A 23,630-nucleotide genomic window follows, 5' to 3' on the forward strand; every position below is an offset into this window, starting at 1 on the left:
CCCTCTATACCCCCTTCCCATTTTTATACCCAATTCAAAAGTTAAGACGTTGCCTGTACAATATAATATGATATTTTCATATAATTCCTTTTATTGTAGTTTATATACTATATTGTAAACTTTTTTTTCAATTTTGCTTACAATGGATTCGTAATATTTTTCTGATTCTAAAGGTATATATGAACCCATATTTTTTTACTTGTGAAATGATAAAATTGAGTTCAAAGTTTTTATTCTCGTGGGTTTAAAAAAATCGATTTTTTCAATAATTACCTGACAGAATTGAAAAAGTAAGGTGTCAAATTAAAGATCTTACTATTTTTGTTCATAATGGCCATTTTCTTTCTTTTTTTTGTTGCATTTTAGTACCTTAAAATCGACTTAATTTTTTTTTTTTAAACTTAAATTACTTAAAAAATAAGAGGTCTACAAAAAAACCGATTGCATATCTGAATTCTATGAAAAATTTTACATCTACTACTTACTAAAAGGACCGGCTAGCTATAAAAAAAAAAGTTGATACAACTTCTTTAAAAAAAAGATTTAAATAAAAAAATATATTTTAAGTTTTAGAATACATATTTACAACTTTTATGATGATTAGTAAATCATTTCATTACAATTTAATGTTTAAAATACATAATACATATTAGGTTAAATTTAATTTTATTAAAATTTGCTTTACATACATTTTACATTCTGTTAGTCAGTCTGTCTGTGAAAAGCTGTAATGTCAACAAAAAAATTATTACGTTTGTGTGTTTGATCCGATATATTTTGAGATGTTTGATATATACTTGGATTGTAAGATTCTTATCTAATTTTTATTAAAAGCAATACTACTTCGAATCATAAATATTTAGAGAATATGACGTAATTTACAAATAAAATTTCACTTTTTAAAATTTGCTATATAATAGTTATTTATCGCATCGTATTTTAGACAGTTTTCCGCTGATATTAAATTAAAGATTTTAAGATTAAAATCATTTTTGTCAGTCACGAGGGACTGAAGGACCGGGCTACCAAAAATTATTTCAATTTAATGATTTTAATTTTGATATTCGTGGAAAAATGTCTGTAATATGGTTCCATTTCGGCTGAGAACCGGTTCTATTCTGGCAGATATTTACCGGTTTCGAGCCATACTGAAAAAAAATATAGGCATGAAACTATTTGAATAAATTTGAAACAAATGATAAAGACTGAAAACAACTACTCTGTACTCATAACTAATAATACGTCATAGGATTGTTGATTATCTGGTGTTTCCCTCAAGGTGCCTAGCGAGCACAGGAACCCCCCCCCCCCCAATCTTTATTCTTAAAAAGTTTTTTTACTTTATTCCTAATACAAGCTAACTTAAGGTTAATTCCCCCCAATATTTTCAATTGCTTAAAAAAGTACTGGAGGGTAGGTTTTGTGATTTCTTCCACTTTGGGGGAAACCGCCGATTATTTATAAGTTGATTAGTCTAAGTTGTTGAAAATTAGAGAAATTGTCAGGGATCTAAAGGGATAAGACAATGGCCGATTAATCTATGTACATCCCCAATGATAGAACACCAAATTACCCCTTCTTTAGATTACAATTAGTGGTTGACACGTTTAGACACTCAACTAAATCAATGAACCAAAAAATTCAATAAAAGACCCAAAGGTTGTTAAGCTAAACACGTTATCATAAGACTTTGGGGACTGGTCACTGTAATAAAAAGCCAAATGTCTCCTCCCTCCCCAAGAAAATTACTTGATATAATTACTAACAAAGTCAACAAATTTCATGGTTAAACAGTTAATGGAATTATAGTTTTGTCTGGCTGTAATTATAGCGGCTGCCAGGCAGGCAATACTGCCACCAGTTGTTATCCAGGTGAGGGTAGAGTCTTGCCATGCCTTGTTGGAAATACACTTGTGATATCTCATCCTAGGAAAAGGAGTCAATTATGTATTAGGTGCGCTAATAAACAAGCATTTTCCAGTATTTCATAAACCCTTCAAATTAAAGAGTATACTTTTACATTTCTCAAAAAATTTGACCGTCTCAGGGTTTAGCCACCCCATTTTAATTTGGCCAGAGAGAGGGTTGAATACACTCTCAATAATAAACCACAATTAATTAGGCCAGAGGGGTGGTTACAACCCCTTCTGCACGCTTCTGTTTGAAGCATTAAGATAATCATTTTGAAACAAAGAAGCAGATTACAGTGCCTAATAAAAAATGACGTCATACAATACAAATGACCAATGATAGGCCAGTATAAATTGGAATTGACCTATGGTAAAATGTATATTGGCCTAAAATATAGATTTGTACTGCGTGACGTCATTTTTATAAGGCACTACGTATAAGCTGCTTCTAAAACAAATACTTTTTAGTCTCTTTAACTTATTCTCTTAAACAATAACATGGCTTGGCAGCCGTGCGTTAAAGGTTAATTCTCCTGAGGCTTACAGGGGGATGACACACGTCTGTCGGCCGAGCCCTATCAAAAAGTATTATATGGACTATTTCTAATTGAAAACTACCTGGTAAAAGTAACGCTAGTGTAGAGAGGAACCCAAAAGTTTGGAAACATCCAATGTAGAAGGCTGTCCAATTTCTTACGAAGTAGAAAGGTCTTTTTGTTCACCAAGTCTCGCATCTACATATAATATTTGGGTGTTTTTATATAGCATCATTTAAAATTTGAAATCGACAGCTTATCAACAGTTTTAAAGAGTGTTGTTATGAGGGAAGCTGCCATACCACTATGGGGCAATGTGATTTTCTCGACTGCTATTCAAAATAGAACAATGAATTTTTTTTGTTATCATTCCCTATTTTAATAAGCATATCCTTATAATAAAGTAAAGGGATCTCTATGTTTCTGTGTGTGTGTACCGAAGGATTTCGCTAACCGCTAAACCAATATGGTTCTCCGTTACAATTTAACTTAGGCACTGCGAACTATTTTGGGGGAGGACACCACAACCCTCCCCATAAAAATCGCCACTAGAAAAAAAATTACCCCTCATTAAAAAAATTATAAAACTAAAATAAAAATTGTGTTGTCAAATTCAACCCTTCCCCTGTCAAGTGCCCCTAGAGGCCTCAAGGGTCGTAGCCGCTAGAAGTATATGATTTACTTAGTCTGTCTATCGGTAATAGGTTTTGTGATTTTTTCCTTCATTTTTAACCACTGAACATCTGATTATTAAGGATTTGTCTCATAAAATAAACCTTACCTCGACATAATTATACAGTGCTAGATCACACATAGCCTCGGCATCCGGGTTTCGAACCTTTGTGTATTTATCCAAAGCAGAGGAGACACTTCCCTCACTTTCAAAGCAGTCATTCAGCACTATACAGTCCTCCATGCCACAGTTCATGCCCTGAATTATTCATGGATATTATTGGTGAAAAAGTCTGGATACTTGATTTTTTAAAGTCATGCAAAAGTCTAATAAAAAACTAAAAAAAACATCATGTTTAAATTGACAAACTGACTTTCTGGAATTGATTATAGAGTTGCTACACTTCTTACACTGAACCTAACTATTACAGAAATCATCAAATCGAGACAAAATTGTATACAAATTTATTGAGAAATTTAATAAATACGGAATACTGTAAAAGGACATATTTTCAATTTAGGATTTAATTACAGAGATGCTTCTCTTATAATACTGTACCTTGTTGTTCTAGGAATCCAATAAACAAATGAATTAAAAAGTTGTTGTCAAAATGTAAAAAAATTGCATGTTTTAAATGAAGGTACATACTTTCTGGTAACGATTATAGAGTTGCCACGCTTTCTTGTTTGTATACAACTTTTATAAGAATCACAATACAAAGTTTGAAATCGATAGAACAATTCTAACATGTCTAAATTAGCGATAAACCAACCCTAATTATAGAAAATCCTCAATTTAAAAAAAAGTTTACCTGTCCATAGAAAGGAACCATGGCATGGGCAGCATCCCCCAGGATAACAGAGGTGGCCCCAACATTGTAGGGCTTGCATTTGATGCTCACCAGAGGGAGATAGGGGTTGGCAAAGTAATCTTCCACTAATTTTTCTTCTCCAATGAGGTCAATGGAATCCCTGAATAGTTATTTACCGCATCGTATTATATACTATACACTATACAGCTTTCCGCGGATATCAAAACAAGAAATTTTAAAATTAAAACTATTTTTGGTAGCCCCGAGGGGTTGAAGTCCCGGGATAACAAAAAAAACAGGTATTAATTTTGTGATTTTTATTTTAATGTTTGTGGAAAATTGTCTTTAATACAATGCTATACATGATTTTTTGGTATGACTGAGAACCGGTTCTAATCCAGCGGTTATTATTCGGTTTCAATGCCATACTGGAATAGTTATTTATCGCATCTGATTATAAACAGCTTTCGGCATCTCAAGAATAAAAATATACTTGTTTTAATTTTATAAAATGATTACCTGAAATTATCTTGAAAAAATTGTAAAAGATCTTCTCTATTTTTGATTCCACTAAAAGTGTCTGTTGGCATGAAAAGTGTCAAAGTAAAAGACTTGTCCTGAAATAACAAAAATACGTTAGTTTTGTCCAGTTTTATAATAATTTGTTCTTATTCGTTGTTTTAACAACTTTTGGGACTTTTATTGAATTTAGATTGATTGGTTCATTCATTAAGTTGAGTGTCCATACGTTTCAACAACTATTTGTAATCTACAGAAGGGGTAGTTTTGTGTAAAATCATTCTTTTTTAATAAGGATAAGCTTACTAATGACAAAACGAGTATATTAACTTGTATAATTTATTTTCTCGTATTCATTCGAATCCGGTGGATAGGAACCGGTTCTCATTTATACGAAAAAACCATGTCTAGCATCGTATTATAAACCTCTCTCTACGAATACAAAAATGTACAATCATAAGATTAAAACCAGTTTTTTTAGCCCGCGCCTTCGGCACCTCGGGGCTAAAAAACTGGTTTTAATCTTATAATTGTACATTCTATATCCGCGGAAAGTCGTTTATAATACGATGAAAGAAATAACTATTCCTCTCCCTCCATTCTTATTCTAGTATATGGTATATGAATTTTGTATTTGGATTTCCTTGTTCAGTTAATGATGTACTTATAGAAAACAAAAGTTAAGTACATTCATTATAGACATTATTACATCAAATATCCTTAATAAAAAATCAGCAAAATTATTTGCTTACATAAGAATAATAAAGCCATGTTTGCAATCGAATGTTTATGTACAAATATACTTAGTTTTTTTTTTTAATAGGACTGTACTTTATTTCTTTGTTGGTTTCCCTAAAAGTGCCTAATCGAGCATTGAAAACCTCGCTCCATGTGTTTGTATTCTATCTTAAGCTGGGTTAAGTTAGGTTATATTAGGTTAAGGGTAGCCCGGTAGGTTACCGGTAGGTTTGAGGTCTTTCGCAGGGGTAGGGCATTGGGGGTTTGAAAAATACCACCATTTAATATTGATTAATTTCAAAAAAAAAAAGGGGAAGGAGGCTTGTTTGCTTGCAAGGAACTTTGAGGGCAAGCACCATTTATTATCATAATGTCAAAGACCACCATATTTAAGAATAAGAATAGATTTAGGAATCTAAATTTTGATTTTAGTCTTTGGTTTGTACCTGGTTAGGCAAAGCAATCATCATGAATTGTCCCCTAGGCCAAATATGGAGGTAGTTCTTCTCCATGGCAAAATCATCATTAACTGGGGGCACACTCAGCTCCATATATGCATGGGGGATATATTCCTGAAAAGAAAATAGGTTTTTAAGATTGACGAATGGAGGTTTGAAGGGCATTCTTAAGAAAAAAAATCAAGAAATTAAATATATTTAAAAATGCATTGCTTTCCAGGAATAAGATATAGCCTACAGGTGGAATAACTATTTTTTGTTGGTTACAGCTGATTGTCTTCAGCTGCTAAATACTTAACCATATTTTCACCTAGCATTAAACCATTCAGTTACTATCTCTAAGGTATGGATACATATTTCAAAAAAAAGTAAATAGATCAAACAAATAACAAGAAAATTTTAATTTTTAGCCGGTAATGTAAATTAATCAAAGACTATGACATGCTTGTTGCACTTAAAACAATTTAAGTTTTAAATTCTTAAAATCTGTCTATAAACAAAGAAAATATATAATTAACGTTCCGATGATATTAATACCTGAGAATAATTAAATCTTGGTTTCCTCATCATCTCCTTCCTAACAGTTGAATAGGCTCCGTCACATCCAATTATTAAATCTGGATTTACAGTTATCTGAAAAAAGGTTCAGTATGTGAGTTATATTATTTACGATTTCGACCACAGCCATATTTTTAAAAATTTTCCTTCATAGTAAAACATCTTATAGGTCCTGGGATGGTGTTAAGCCATCTTGTTTTTTTTTATAGAAAGTCTAGGTATTGTTTTAAGCTATTTTTCTGTAATTCCATATTTCTTGATTGTAGACCCCTGAGATGCCAGGGTCGCAGCTGCCAGTAATAAATAAAAAATATTAACATTTAAATAGCTTCCTAAGAAATCCCAAATTGTCACCAAATAATGTGAACTTCTGCATAAACCATAGAATAAGGAGGAATAGAAATGAAAACCCTAAATATTTCTGGGAAATTTGAAGGAATCTTTGACTTGCGCAGTAAAGACAATAATGATAAAGTACAAATCACAATGACTAGTTGGACAAAACTAGAAAAGTTTAATTTGTATCAACATCTAATATAAGAAACATAAGAGCGCAATTTAGTTTTATAATATAAATACTGAGACCACTATTTTTTTTGTAAATTTTCTTACATAATTATTTTTTTAAGGCTTAATATGCACATTAAATTCATTTTTAATCCATCGTGAATAGGGAAGAGGAAGCTGGATTCTTGGCTACATGGCTTTTAGTAAATCATTGGAAAAGAAATTTATTTTGAATATATTTTCTGAATAATTACTGAAATCATATTATTTACTAACAGCCTTGTAGCCGTTTTGGTCTTTCAAAAGTTCCAATTTTACTTCAGGCTAGCCAGGCAGAATCTTCTACCTGGATTCTATTCTATACTTTATCTTCTTTGGCATAAACCTATCTTCAAATAACCTATCCATGTAAATCTTCCAAAACAACTAGAATTTATACCTGTTCATTTTGATTATGTTGGTCAACACTAAAAGTAAGCTCAGGTTTGTTAAGATCAGCTTTAACTAGCTTGTGGTTAAAATGGTAGGTGATGTTGCTAAACTCCTCACCTGAAAGAAAATTTTACAGTTTAGAATCCTTGAATAAAAGAGAGAGGATGTTTGTACCAAAAGATCTTGCCAACCCCTCTAAAGTCAAAAAAAGAAGGAATAGTCCCTTTCGTGGCAACGCCCCTTAAGGGGCAATTCGTCGTATTTTAAAATGGCTTTTTATAGGTTATTTTAGATTAGGTTAGGTTATATTGTGTTTGGTGATTGCCCAACAGGGTTAGGCAATTGTCCCCGCAGGTTTAGAAACCCCACCAGGGGGCTAGAAATAGGAGAAAAATACGAAGAATCGCCCCTTAAGGTGCGTTGCCACAAAAGGGACCTTACCCAATAAAGGTTCTGGAACGTTTTTTTCATTATTTATTTATGGAAACCTGACTGGTTCACGTACGCGTATGTGCGTCCGTCCGTTTGTCCGTCACCAAATTATATTTAGTTATATCTTCTTTAGTGCCCCTTTTCTCTTCTATCAGTTCAGTCACTAGTCGTTAGTCACATGTATACGCCAATATTTGGGCAAGGACTCACACATTGCATTGCCTATTACACAAAACTTGCTGTAGATTTATTTTTGCTACGCTACTTATGGACATAATTGTCCTTGTAACTTCTAATTTATCCTTCTAATAAAGTAACAGGATCTCTATGTGTTTGTCTGTACCGAAGGATCTCGCTGACCGCTGAACCGATATGGTCCTTCTTTACAATTTAGCTTCTTATAGATCCTGGAGAGATTTATAGCTATTTTTTGGGGAGTACCACAGCACTCCCGAGAGAAATCTCCCCTAGAAAAATTTAATCCCACCCCCCCCCAAAAAAAAAAAAATATCAATTGAAATAAAGCCTTACCTTTATTTAAAAGAATTTCATTAACATATCTCCGTCCTACAGAATAAATACATTCATTTTTCTTGCCATATGGTATACCATATTTGCTACCGTCCTGCTCAGCGTTTTTAGTCATTTTATGAAAAATTAGTAAAATAAATCTTACATATTTTTTCCATTTAAAAAAAGGCTTTATCCCTTTAAGAAGCAGGGATATTATGGAAAAAAACAATTGCCGATAAATTAATATACATTCCCAAAGATTAAACACATAATTACACCTTCTGTAGTTTGCAATAATTGGTTGAAACGTTTGGACACTCAACTTTATAGACCAACAAATCAAAATTCATTAAAAGTCCCCGAAGTTGTTAAGCAAAAATAAGAAAACATTATTATAAAACTTTGGGGACTAGTGCAATAAAGAACCCCATGTCCCCTGCCTCCTTGAAGGTTAGGTAAGATTATATTGGTGCTCTATAATAGATATCTTCCATTCAGGAAAAATAGAAGGACAGACAAAGAGAGTAAAAGAATAGCTTCGCCTAGTAACAAAAATATATTAGTAACGAAGTTACTCTACAATTTACTTTGTCTGTCTGTCAGTCCGCAACGCTATGGAGAAAGAATAATTACTCGGCTGCTATTAAAGCTAGACCTCTAATTTTTCTTGTCAACATTCCCACCAATATGGGGAATATAAACATCCATAGCAATCCAACTGCTTTAAAGCAGCTTTTGAATACAGATGCTATTTGTTTGTCAAATATTTATCCATTTCCTTGGCATTGTTTTTGGTTTATTTTCAAATTGGAATTTTATCAAATGATCATATGAAATTGAAACTTGTTTTAATTAAAATAATCAAGATTTATTGGTCTTGTAGTGAAAAATATCCACGGAGGGAGGGGACATTGGGCTGTTTATTACACTAGTCCCCAAAGATTTAAACTAACGTTTTCTTATTCGTTGGGTTAACAACTTTGGTGACTTTTATTGAATGTTGATTGATTCATTAAGTTGAGCGTCGAAACGGTTGTACTACTAATTGTAATCTTTGGGGTTGTACATAAATTTATCGGCCATTGTCTTATCCCCTTTAGATCCCTGGAAAAATCAAGAAAAAGGTGTTTTGTTTTTATTTCATAATTGAGAAGGATAGAGATTTTTAACAGGGATCTAAAGCGATAAGACAATGGCCGATAAATTGATGTACATCCACAATAATAATACACTAGATAGAGATTTTAACGGGAATCTAAAGGGTTAAGACAATGACTGATAAATTGATGTTCATCCCCAATGATGATAATAAAATTACCCCTTCTGTAGATTAGAATTATATTATTTTCCCATTATGCTTAACTCTTTTCTTTAAGGCCCTAACCCTGCGGGACCTATAACCGCTGTACTTTTGCTAACCTAACCTGACCAAAAATAGTAAATAAAAAAGTTGTACGTCCTTAAAAAATATTCTAAAAGATTACAATTCTTTTGAATGACTAAATTCCTTATTATGAATCATTCTTGAGTGCATAGGTATTCCATATTCATTCTTTATATGTTCATCCAGGTCTATTCCTTTCAAAGCCGTCAGTGCTCTACAAGTAGGCAAGAATATTTATTTATTTTAATTTAGAATATTAAATCATGTTTATGATAGTTTCTGTAAAAGATAGATCCAATCTTTAAACCGTAGCAACTGTATGGTCATTACCAGAATGTTCGTACGTCCATTTTAAATGGGTTGACGATATTGAAATTGTATATCAAAACAATGCTTAAAGGTTTAACACAAAATTAGACGGATTTTGAGTTGTATTTGATAATTACTTGAACAATTTAACATTAGAGTAAAACAATAGAGAAGGAAAAGGTTTGATAACTGTATGCCCCCACCACAAGGACCCAATAGGACGTTCAATGACGTTCACTGTATGACTTACTGGACTTCCTGTCGTACAAGGTTACCGAAACCTTTTCTTTTTTTAAACAACAGCCGCTAGTGTTCAATAATTAAAATATTCTTTTCCTGACAGACATGGCGAGATTAATTGATCTTCCAGCTACATGTTCCATCTTACGAATATCTGGTCGTACGTCATACACATCTACCTACAAATATATATTAGTTATTTACTACATCGTTTTATAGACAGCTTTCTGCAGATATTAAAATAGAAAATTAAGGGTTAAATTCAATTTTGTTTCACAGAGAAACGTGTAGCAATATTTTTAATTTGATAAACATAGTACAAAACTTTATCCTTTCAAATCTGTAATTCAAAGTAAAACGATGTATGTCTAGAGGCTAGGGGCGAATCCGCTAGTGATATATATAGAATAAGTGGATATATTGAGAGGGGAAATTTGTCGTCTATGTTGCTAATATGAACCTCATTTATTTTTCAGTTAGTTTCTCCTGTAGGATGAGAGAAGAGGGTATAGGGGTTGGATGGGGGGTATCTTAATTTCGCCAGCTGGGAGTATATCTTTATTATAGTCCAAGAAAATATGGTGCAACATCCATATTATTATATATCGAGTTTTCATCATATTATCAGCTTATATAAGCAAGCTAATAAAGCATTTTAAAAAAATATAGATATGTACTTTTAAAAGTGTTTATAAAGAAATATACAAAATAATTGTTAATTTTTTAACCTATCAAATTAAATTTTAGATAAGAATTGGCAACAAATACCTTTTTGGTATTTTAAAATGAATCTAAAACCATAATAACTTACAGTTTAAGACTAATTCCCGCAAAAAATATAAGTATCATTTTGTTAAGATACATTTTAGTAAAATGATTGTATAATACTCTCTGAACAAAGTACAGAGTACAAGATTGGTCGCTTTTTGGTCAATTTAAAGTATATAATTCGGATCAAGTCCAATATGTGACAACGTTATAAATATATTATAACCCGATTTTTTTTACATTAGTGCAGATACTCTGTTTATATGGTTTGACCGTATGACTATACGTCTGACGAGTAGTATTTAATGAAAATATATTGCACCAAAAACCCCATCTACCCGGCTTTTAAGCAGCTGGAAGGATAGATGCTGCTTGGACAAAACAGCAATCGAGCCTTCAAACTGCATGAATTCTAGAAAGCTGAGTGGCTTGGTGAAGGAATAAGTCACTCTAAGCCGCAGTTACCCTTAGCAAAACCCTGTCTAAACTGCCGCAGCCACTCTAGGCCGCAGACGCATTCAGCCACACTCAGCTGTAGACCCCCTAACAAACCTTCTGTCAAAGCTGCAAATTTTTATCCATCCGTAGATGCAGCCGCGGGGCTTAAAATTCGGAGATAAAAAGGGTGAAATATATTTTTCAAGAGTTTAGCGCACCCAAAAACAATGGATGTAGATTATACGTCAATATTATGAAATGGGAAAAAATGTCTTCAATTAAAGTTGCTAACATGGACATCACTTATTGGTCAGTTCGTTCATCCAGTAGGAGAGGATTTGGTAAAAAGAATGGATAAAGGGATCGATATTTTAGCCAGCTACAATTTTCACTTTATTAGAGTACAATATAATCTAGTGTAAGATCCAAGTAATAATAATTCCATTCACGTAATGTACTTGGTCCGTCACCTCTTATCACATGCTCGCCATGAAGTTTCGGCGGGAAAAACTAGATTTTGATTAAATCTCTCAAAACTTAACTTGAAATTCTCATTCTTTTGTAATTAAAATGCACTTTTTGGAATTTTATATAATTTAACAAAAAAAAACGTTTTATTACTATTTTCTAATAATAGTGGCTACGCCTTTTAGAGGCCTTTATGGGGGGAGAGGTTGAATTCGATAACCTCATTTTTTTTAGATTTAAAAAGAAAAACTAATTTTTTGGAGGATGTTTTTTTTCTAGGGGCTATTTATTTTAGGGGGGAGGTGGTACCCTCCCCCCAAAAAATTAAAAATCTTGCCGGGACCTATGAGAAGCTACCCTGTAAAGGAGAACAATGTCAGAACAGCAATTAGAGATATCATTTGGTATGGATATACACACATACACAGATCCTGTTACTTTATTATTTGTCATGATAACAAAAATACATATCCACGTTTTTTCAGTGTTTTCACCCAAAGTGACTGTTAAGCACACATGACCTACCCAATCTTTTTTAAATAGATTAAAAGAATGAGTAGGGATAGTTATTTTATGCCTATACCAGTGGTTCCCTAACCTTGCGGGGCTACCTAGTACCCAATACATAGACCTAACTAAACCTAACCCCAAAATAATAAACAAAAAACTACCATCCCCCCCCCCTTATTTTCAATTTATGTTAAAATAAGGGGGGGGGGGTCTCAGTGCTTACCATGTACTCGTGTAAAAGCACTAATTTTCCTAAAAAGATATTGTTTCAATGCAACGTAAAAAAATTATTAAGAAATTTATTTTGGGGGCTTGGCAAGTTTTCATTAAAGTAATACTTGTTTTAAGGCCTGTCTATAAATTTGTGGGGTTTGTGTGACCTGCCCTTAATATTCAAAGTTCACCTTCTACCCAAAATATCTGTATTCTGTATATACACCTTCAATGTTAATGTTTTAGGGATTGGGGTTTAAATATCCTGTGCACGCATCTGCTTTTGGTGCTACATCTATATTCACAACATGGTCGTATTTTCACAGTAGCTTTTGAAAGGTTATTTTAGGTTAGGTTAGGGTATCTAAATGCTTATGATTGCCCCGCAGGGTTAGAGCCCCCCGCAAGGGCTAGGAATGGGAGAAAAGCTACTTTGAAAAGAAGATGAAACCCACTACTTCGTTTTCTTTCCATGATCCGTGTTTTGCAGCTAGAAATATACAATTTACTTTATAACCCTTTTTAGCAAGTAGGCACGCCTCAAGGCTATCTAGTACCCAATATAACCTAACCTAATCTGAACAAAAGAAATAAACTGAAAAATAAAAAAAACTACCCAACCCTCCCTTATTTTCATTTTTTTAGAGAGTTGGTTTTTGTGCTAAACAAGGCATTTTGTTGGAAAACGCTATAAACAATATAATTACTTTATACCCCTTTTTAGCAAGTAGGCACGCCTTAAGGCTATCTAGTACCCAATATAACCTAACCTAATCTGACCTGAAGTAATAAACTAACAAATAAAAAATTACCCATCCTATCTTAATTTTTAATAATTTTTTTTAAAGATGGGGTTACTCTGCTCAACAAGGCACTTTAAGGGAAAATGCCAGAAGAATATACTTACTTTATAACCTTTTTTAGCAAGTAGGCACGCCTCAAGTGCGCCCACCAGCCCAGCCCCCACCACTGCAATGTGTTGCAACTCTTCCTGAGAATCCATTTTCATTTTATATGGTCGGGTATGCTAAAAATATTACTTATATCTTATTATAATATAAGAGCGAATCTTTTCTATAATAAGTGCGGTCCGTCGGTAACGGTTACCACTTTTCATTAATTTTGACATTTCAGAACTGTCCTATCGCCTTCAAACTTTGCATGATGATCCCTATAAGAGCTAGGTACGATTTAGGAAGCGTAGCAACTCTATAATCGTTACTAGAAAGTCCGTAAAATATGTTGATTTTTAATGTTTTTAACCATAAAAATTAGTTTTAAAATAATTATCCTATTTTTGTAATAATGATAACTAGGACAACAAGTTACAAGTTAAAAGCGAAGCATCTCGACAATTTTTGCGAAAACTATGGCATTTCCATTGCAATTTTATTACCCCTATGAATTTAAGATCCAGGGGGGGGGGTCGGGAGTAAAACAGGGAGATCAAGAGGGGTGGGACATGATATAAAGGGGGTTGTAGAGGGGCGTGAGCACTGGAGTAAAAAGTGAAAAACAGAATATTCAATATAAAAACAAAACCTTGAAATAGATTCTAGAACATTATTTGGCGTTTCGTCGTATTTTCACAGTAGCTTTTGAAAGGTTATCTTTTTAGGTTAGGTTAGGCAATTGACCCCGCAGTAATAGAGCCCCCCGCAGGGGCTAGAAATGGGCGAAAAGCTACTGTGAAAATACGACGAAACGCTCCTTAAGTTTTGTTGCTATGAAAGGAACTATAATCCATTATTTTTTGGTCCTATGTATATTTAGATAGATATAAGTAAAGCCTGAATGTGTTAACCTTAGAATGTTGGTAGTATGTTCACTGTTACGGAGCTGAAATACAACTAAAATTAATGTATATTAATATATATTCTTCATATGTATATATCTCTCTCTCAATTATAGCTGGAATAAGTTCATACATAAATTTAATAATTTTCAAGATTGTTGAATAGTAAGGTAAAAGAACAGAATTTCTAGTATGGCCTCGAAAACGATTAATATACGCTGGATTAGAACCGGTTCTCAACCATACTGAAAAATCATGTAAAGCATAATATTACAGGCACTTTTCTACGAATATTGAGATAAAAATCATAAAAATGATACCAGTTTTGTTAGCCCGGGCCTTCTACTTTTCCCTTTATCCCCTGAATAATTTAGATAAGTAAGGTGACGATTGGTTAGTTTAGTTAAGTTTAGTGGGAAATGAAATTTTACACTTTACATAATATTGGCGCCAGTTTACACAACCACATAATTTGTACCCTTTTCTGAACCACCATTAATGTTACTTTATTTTGATTTAACTAGGGGCTACCAGGGAGGGAGGGGACATTAGGCTGATCGATACACTGTTCCCCAAAGTCTTTATTCCTTGGCTTTACAACCTTGGGGACTTATATTGAATTTTGATTGGTTGGTTAAGTGTCTAAACAGTTTTAACCACAAATTGTAATCTACAAAATGGGTGACTTTGTGTATCATCATTAGGGATGTACATCAATTTATCGGCCATTGTCATATCCATTTAGAACCCTGAGGGACTACGCATCTAGAGACTTTGTAATCAAAGGGGCAGAGCGGGGCTAGAAAAATAACTTGAAACTATTCCAAGAAATTAAATTAGCCTAAAACCATCACATTACTTATGGGAAGTATACTTAAAATAGAGAACCCAATCGGGTCAGTAGTCATTGAGATCATAATTTTCAGAAAAAAACCCTTACTCCCTAATCTGATAAGATAATTTTCTATGTTGACAAAGAAAGTACATTGCATTGGGGGTGGAGTATCACCCCTTTAAAGAATTTTTGAAAATATGTCAGATTCCCCTCCCTTATCACAAAATTATAGCTAACAAGTTGGGGGTCCAATAGGTACCTCCAAACATTTTTGGGAGTAGTTTTTCCTCTCACAATATGTTGATGAACTTTTATTCAAGTCAGCAATAATTAGTAGTGTTTCAAGAAAAAACTTCCCATATAACTCAAAACAAAATACTTTTCAGCAGGTTTCAATCTTACAAAATTATGACACTAGGTACATTTCACTAGTTTGCAAACCTTTGACGTCAAGGTAAAATATAATTAAGTATCTGTGTATGTGTGTTTGCCTGTTAATCTGTTTGTACCGAAGGATCTTGATAACCGCTGAACCGATATGATATGAAATAATTGAATGTAAACTTCAGCAACTATTTTTTTTATCTTTTAAGAAATCTAAGCAATCTAAGCTTTGTTAAACAAGCGTTGCATTTAATATATTTTGTAAACATTAGGAAGGCGAGAGTGGGTTAATAAAAAGGGTCCATTTCACTAAAGCTGGAAATTGTCAAATTGGCTGACGGACTACTACAGGATCTGACTTTAACTAGTTTCTCTTTTTCAAAAATAACATCACATTTTATAACTTGCTCATTTTAAAAGGACGTACCATTTACATAAAACAAGTATGACAACATTCATTATGCAAAGCTCTTTAACATTTGCTTAAGTGTCAGAACTTAATAAGCAGAATATAAATGTATAAACAAAATTGTGAATAAATTTGTATAAAAACATAACACTGTTTAAGGACATACTTTCCTTTTTAGGTCTTGATTATAGAGATGCTTCGCTTGAAAAACTATTCTTTGTTGTAATAGAAAGAAGTATTCCAAACATCATATCATATCACATATTTTTTTCTTTCAAAATGGTTAAAAATCAACTTGTTTGAATGCACGGTCAATGATTTTAGAGATGTTTCCTAAATCGTACCTAACTGTTATAGGAATCATTATGCAAAGTTTTAATCTATAGGACAATTCTAACATCTAAATTAACGAATGCGCTAACCGTTACGGAAGGACAGTTCCTGATTATAGAAAAGCTTCGCTTTTCAAACTAAATAAACTTACATTATATAAATAAAACTTTTATTTTTCAACTGTATGAGTTTTAGAGGCAAAATAGTTTTTTCCTCATATTATATATCACAGTTACTGAATAATTATCACTATTTAAGTTAAAATTACACTAAAACACAATTTTGTTCTTGAGAAAATTATTTTTCATAATTATCTGTTTAGAAAAGTACTAGTTATCATATTTCAAGTTGCATTGATGATAACATTTTTTTAACTGACTGCTACAAATTTATCAAAGGGGTTGGGGGGAGTAATTTAGATATTAGAGTAATGAATTATAGATGCATCATTTAGGTATGTTTTGTAGATCCACTATAGATTTTAGTGTTAAAATTAAAAAATTCAAAAAATATTGGGGTGAACACATTTTTAAAAGCGAAGCTTTTCTATAATTAGGGTCGGTCCGTCCGTCCGTCCGTCCGTCCGTCACGGATAGCTTTTTTCGTTAATTTAGGCATGTTATAATTGTACTATCGATTTCAAATTTTGCATGGTGATTCCTGCAGTAGTTAGATACGATTTAGAAAGCGAAGCAACTCTATAATCATTACCAAAATGTCCGTACGTCCATTTTAAACATGTTGATTTTTTTACTTTTTTAACAACAAATTTTTATGTAATCTAATCATTCGATTGATCTGATTTTTGGTATAGTGATTCCTGGGACAACAAAGTATAATGTTTTAAGCGAAGCAACTCTATAATCAAGTCCTAAAATTGTAAGTATGTCCATAAACATTATTCTGTATAAAGCAGTTTTTCAACAAATTTACTTACAATTTTGCTTCGACTCTTATACATTTATATTCTGATTATTCAGTTCTGACACTATATAGGTGTTAATGTCCGTTTGTTCTACCGTTTCAGTGCTTCGCTTTTATGGATGTTGTCATCCTTGTTTTTCTAAAGGTTATTTCTGGGAGAGTGGAGTTACCTTTCCCCAAAAAATAGTTACAATCCTTCCCTGGACATATAAGAAACTTCACTATAATCGGGAGCAATGGTTAAGAATTAAGCATCGTACCTATTCTATTTTTTTTAGAAAAATGGATTTAGTTCCCTGTTAATATCAAATAGTACAAGATTAAAATTTTCATTATTCACCATCTAAAAGTAGAATGGTGTCTGTATGACTGTTTGCCCGTTTGTTCGTTCTTTTAGATCTCGCTGAAAACAATGTACTATTAGAAAAATGGAGTTATATAAGAAAATGTAAAGTTTATCTATGATATGTTATTATTGAAATTATTGACACTTTTCCTAAAATTGTATGACATATACGAGAAATAGCATCTCAAAAAAATTAAAACCCATGTATCTAAAGGTATAAGATAATGAACAATAAACTAATATATATCCACAATGATGATAATCAAGATTATCCCTTCTGGTAATTAACATTATTGGTTGAAACGTTTGGACACTATTAGATTTGAACTAACCAATCAAAATTCAATAAAAGTACCCAAAGTTTTTGAAAACTTAGTTATAAAACTTTAGGTACCAGTGTGATTTATCTTAATTTCCCATCCCTCCCTCCCTTATCAAAGCAGTTACAGAGATCTTTAACTTCAGACAGATGGACGTGTAGTCATCCTAGAATTTGTTTTCTCGTATTCATTCGAATCCGATGGATAGGAACCGGTTCTCATCCATACGAAAAAACTATGTCTAGCATCGTATTATATCCAGCTTTCTACGAATATAAAAATGTACAATCATAAGATTAAAACCAGTTTTTTTGCCCGTGCCTTCGGCACCTCGGGGCTAAAAAACTGGTTTTAATCTTATAATTGTACATTCTATATCCGCGGAAAGCCGTTTATAATACGATGAAAGAAATAACTATTATTTCTAACCAAAAAAAAAATTTTTCCCTAATCGTTTTTGTCATCATTATTTGAGCTCTAAATCTTCTGGGCAACTTATTTCGAGTCATTTTGTCTAGGACAGCCACCAGCCTGTAACCCAACCACTCCAAACATAAAATTACTTTAATGCAAGGGGTAGAGTTTAATTTAAAGTCAAGAAAACAAAACATTATTATAACCGGTTCTAACCCCTCCCTTATTCTCTTCCCTACTTTCAGATCCATGATTTCGCGATTTGAGAAAAATTTATCTTTATATTATAGCGAATTAAACAATCTTGCAAGCATAGCTTTTATCTTATGAAGAAAAATCGGCGAAAAACGAGATCTGAAATTTGCGTCACCCTTCAAATATGACGCATGACCGCTACGACCGCGAGACGTGGCAGTAAATTGTCCACTATCGATGCAAGGATATGAAGGGATTATACAACGGACGATAAATTGATATCCATCCCCAACGATAATGCACAAAATTGCCCCTTCTGTAGATTACAATTAGCAGGTGAAACATATGTATTTGGACACTCAACTTAATGAACTAACGAATAAAAATTCAAATAAAGTCGCCAAGCTTGTTAAGCAACGAATACGATAACGTTATTTTAAGATTTTGGGAACTTGTATAATAAACAGCCCAATGTCCCCTCCCACCAGGATTTAAATGGCACAAGATATATACATCCCCCCTACCTTTAATCCCCCCCCCCCCTCCCCCAATAGTGTCATAAAATCTACTTATTAATCTTAAATGATCTAAATCACTAAGCAATTATAAACAAGAAATAACATTATGACGTCAATGTTACAATAACAAAAGACAATTATGTCCAGAAACATGCTGAAACCATTTAAGAATTACCCTAATAAAAGTAAATGAAAAAAAACAATGTTATTCTATAAAAACTGTCTGTATGTATGTCAATTAAAACGACACAGAACGCTAGACCGACAAAGGGATCTCCTTTTTGGAAAGTTTTTCCAGTTTGGCTTCGAATTCGATTAATATTCGTTAGATTGAACCGGTTATCAGCCATAGTAAAGCATCGTACTACAGACAATTTTCCACGAATATTAAAATAAAAACCGTATAAAGTAATACCAGGTTTGTTAGCCCAGGATTTCGAACCCTTGGGGATAATATCCGTGGAAAGATGTCTATAATACGATGCGTTTAATAACTATTGATATGTTCCTCTTAAATTGTTATTAGTTTATAATGATACACAAAATTACTTCTTCTGTAGATTAAAAACGTTTGGACACTCAGCTTAATGAACCAACCAATTACAAGTCCTTAAAGTTGTTAAGCCAACAAATAAGAAAACATTATTATAAAACTTTAAAGACAAGTGTAATTAACATTCCAATGTCTCCTTCCTCCCTGCCATTATCCTATCGTAATTGGATTAATACTGAAGAATAATAGTTATTTCTCGCATCTTATTATAAACAGCTTTCCGCAGATATAGAAAGTATAATTATGAGATTAAAACCAATTTTTTTTTATCCCCGAGGTGCCGAAGGCACCGGCTAAAAAATACGATGCTAGACATAGTTTTTTCGTATGGATAAGAACCGGTTCTTATCTACCGGATTCGAATGAATACGAGAAAATTATTTGTCTATATGTTTAAAATCACTAAACCTTTGTATTGAAAGATGGTAAATGGTGTAATAGCAAGAACCGTCAGAGATAATACAATGAACGATAAACTGATCAGCATCAAATTATTATCAATAGAATTGCCCCTTTCATAGGTTAGAACAATTGGTGGAAAATTTTAGACAAGTTTAATAAAATTCCCAAAGTATTTAAGCCATGAGAGAACGTGTTAATTATACTTTTAGGGACAAGCAAATTTATATTCCCATGTTTCCTCCCTCCTGTGCGAGTAAAGACAAACTTAAAGAATTTGTTTTTTGAGATTTTAAAAAAAACTTGACTTCTTTTTTAAAGAAAAAAATAATTTGACAAAAGAATTATCTTATTTTTTATTAATCTTTAAAAATCATTTGAATTTGTTGCCGAAAACAGCAATCTTAAGAAAATTGACAAGTAGCCAAAAAATAAAAGATTTTGGACTCATTTATAATCTTTAAACTGGTATTTTTACAAGAATTTATAATACGCTTGGAAGTACATAATACATATATACCATTTTTATCAATTTTATTATTAATACTATCAAATTTAATCAAAAACTACATAGAGTGTTTTCAATTTTGAATAAAGAAGATGAAGAAAGTCGATCAAAAAATATTCTGACGTCATAAAAAAGAGGGATGAGAAGAGGAGGAGTGGAAAGAAAACTCATAAAAAAGAGATGGATAATCCCTCATTTTTATGACGTCACTTTCTTTGTTTTATAAAAAATATTTAAGAAAAATGTATATCTTAACAGATTTATTGCATCCAGGAATCTTAAAATGGGATGCAATTTCTTTTAATATTGAAATGTTGCTACAAATTTATTTTTGTCTAGCGGCTACGCCCCTAGAGGCCTCTAGAGGCACGTATGGTGGGAGGGGAAAAGTCGATACCCCCTAATTTCAATTTGAGTTTTTAAAAAAAATTAGTGGTGGGTAGGTGTAATTTTTATAGGTGGGGTGGAGATACCCTCCCTCACAAAGTAGTTGATAACCATATCTGGTCCAATAAGTATCTTCACTTTAAAGGAGAACCATATTAGTTCATAGGTTAGCAGAATGCTTCCCTACTGACAAAAAAAAAGCTTACTACTTTTTATAATAGGACTAGCATCTAGGGGCTATATGTTAAAAGGGATATGGAAGGGCAAAAAAGCCTAAAACCACCTTAGGACCATTAAGAAGCTTCACTTTAAAGGAGAACCATATTAGTTCATCGGTTAGCAGAATCCTTCCCTACAGACAAAAAAAAGCATACTACTTTATATAATAGGATTGTACATTGATAAATAAACCCTATAAAAATATGACCGTTTTAGATTTATAAATCTTTGTCTGTCCTGTTCTAATATTTGTTTAGGTTTCTTTTCAAACATTATGAACTATCAAACCGATAATTTCCCATAAAGTACCATGTTAAGTAAAAAAAAACACTCCTTATTTTCTAAAGAAATTGAAAATAAGGTAGGTTTAGTTTTTCGTATGTTTGTTTATAACTTTTGGTCAGGTTAGGTTAGTTTATATTGGGTGCTGCTTTTCCACGCAGGGTTAACCACCCCCCCCCCCCACTGGGTTAGGCATAGAAAAAAAGACTAACATTCAATTTATTTTGAAGATAAAGTGGCGTTTTTGTGCACGATTGCCAGTTTGCGAAAAAGCACCATGAATCCTTGAATTGGTTTTGTCATAATATTTATTTTCAGTAATGTTTTTCCCTTTCTCTGAATACCTTAATCTTAGAGCCATAATCCCATCGTAAAATTTACTTTTGTTTTTTCTATAGTGTTGCAACAAATTTGTCCAAAGTTTTAGAGCTTATCCTTATATAAAAGTAACAGGATCTATGTCTATCTGTCCGTACCGAAGGATCTCGCTAACTGCTGAACCGATATGGTTCTCTTTTACAATGTAGTTTCTCATAGATCCTAAGAAGATTTGTAACTATTTTAGGGGACGGTACCACCACCCTCCCAAGAGAAATCGCCCATTTAAACTTTTAAGTGCCGCTTTAAGCCTCTAGGGGCGTAATTGTTATTATTAGAGAATTTAAACCAGTCACCCTTAAATTACATGACTCGAACTGTTAATAGTTACATCGCTGGTTTCCCTCAAAGTCTCTAGCCGAGCAAGACCCCCCCTCCCCCTATTTTGAAAAGTTTTGAAAATGAGGATTGGTGAGAAGTTTTTCGTGTATTTTTTTTTCTTTAGGTTAAGTTATATTGGATAGCTCTGCCAGGGGCGTCCAAGCTTAGTAGGTAATTAACCCCCCTGAAATCTGTTGGCAGGGGTAAATTTTGTTTACCCCCCTTAAAATGTACCCCCGGGGTAAAATTTTTTGGGGGTAAAATTTTTTTTTTACGGTACCCCCAGGGTAGGGGTAAATTTTAAATGGGGAGGGGGGGTAATCCCTACTTTACCCCCCCCCCCTTGAACGTCTATGAGCTCTGCAGATAGGTCTTCACCGTTTTTTCAATTTAATTCAAAATAAAGGAGAGGGGTTTCTGAACTTTAAAAGTTACAAAAAAATTTCCAGAATGTCTATTAAACCGATCAATATCCGCTGGATTAGAACTGGTTCTCTGTCATACTGAAAAAACATGTACAGCATTGTATTAGAGACAATTTTCCATGAATATTGAAATAAAATCATGAAATTAATAACAGTTTTGTTAGCCCTGAGGTGCCGAAGTCCGGGTTTTAATCTTTCATTTTAATATCCGCGGAAAGCTGTTTTATAATACGATAAATAACTAGTTTCTAATTCTTACACATTTTATTATTTCAGCACCATAAAAAATCAAGGCAATTTTCTGATCACACAATATTAAAAAAAGCTTTCGTTATCTTAACTTAATCTTTGGAAAAAAAGACAAGTATTTTAAAATACTATCAACCAGGTATCCACAGGGATAAGACAATGACCGATAAATGTATGTGCATCCCAAACGATGATAAGAAAAATAACCCCTTTTGCATTTAGTGGTTGAAACGTATGTACACCAACCAATCAAATTTTAATAGGTCTCCAAAGTTGTTGAGCCAACGAATAAAACTTTAGGCACTAGTTTAATGAACAGCCTAATGTCCCCTCCCTTCCTGACTAATAACATGGTAGATAAAGATATTAAATACATGGCTTAACTTTTTAATAAGCAAGTAATAAAAATGTTCTGTTAGGTTTATTATGGTACAGGGAAGCCCCACAGGACTAGTAACCCTACAATAAATAAAAGAAGAAAAGGTTAAGGATAAAAATTATTTGACCAACTAAAGTACAACTATTTATTTACCAGAAAAAACGTCCATGCGTCTGAATTAACCATCCTTTTGACTTAAAACTTGACATTTTAAAAATTAGTGAATAAAATGTACATATGTACAGAATCAAGCCTAAAGAGATAAAGAATTGGTAGAAAAATTGCCTAAAACCATCCCACGACTTAGACCTAAAAAATAGAAAGCTTAAAACCATCAAAAGACCTATGAAAAGCTTCTCTTAAATGGAGAACCCAATCTGTTCAGTAGTTTCCGAGATCTTTAAATTGAGACAAAAAATCTTCCAAATATGGAGTTTTTTTTTATTGTCCGTTAATTACTCGCTAGCCACTTAACAGATTAAGCTTTGACGTAGGACCTGATTGGTATTATTTTTTTAGTTAAGGGTTGTGATCAAAAGCGTAGAGTGTGTAGGGGGGGGGGGGGGGCGGTGGTGGTTTACTCCCCTGGTAAAAATAAGTGGGGTATCCAACCTTTAAAACTTTCAATCCCTTGATATCT

The 23,630-nt window shown here is 32.9% G+C and overlaps 1 protein-coding gene across 1 annotated transcript; it reads right to left on the reverse strand.

Moving 5' to 3' along the window:
- Positions 1 to 553: 553 nt before the first annotated feature.
- Positions 554 to 16,466, reverse strand: cn (Kynurenine 3-monooxygenase cn). Its single transcript, XM_080178894.1, has 14 exons — positions 16,325 to 16,466; positions 14,222 to 14,256; positions 13,325 to 13,444; positions 10,117 to 10,199; positions 9,593 to 9,685; positions 8,106 to 8,197; positions 7,150 to 7,259; positions 6,183 to 6,278; positions 5,634 to 5,759; positions 4,450 to 4,547; positions 3,931 to 4,090; positions 3,228 to 3,377; positions 2,529 to 2,644; positions 554 to 1,926 (listed from the first exon to the last, which is right to left on the reverse strand). Exons 3-14 carry the CDS (start codon positions 13,424 to 13,426, stop codon positions 1,746 to 1,748), a joined length of 1,407 nt encoding a protein of 468 aa, XP_080035020.1. The 5' UTR covers positions 13,427 to 13,444; positions 14,222 to 14,256; positions 16,325 to 16,466; the 3' UTR covers positions 554 to 1,745.
- Between the last annotated feature and the right edge of the window lie 7,164 nt (positions 16,467 to 23,630).

This window comes from Acartia tonsa, chromosome 12 (assembly GCF_053477335.1).
Source record: "Acartia tonsa isolate MP-2025a chromosome 12, ASM5347733v1, whole genome shotgun sequence".
Taxonomy (NCBI): Eukaryota; Metazoa; Arthropoda; class Copepoda; order Calanoida; family Acartiidae; genus Acartia; species Acartia tonsa.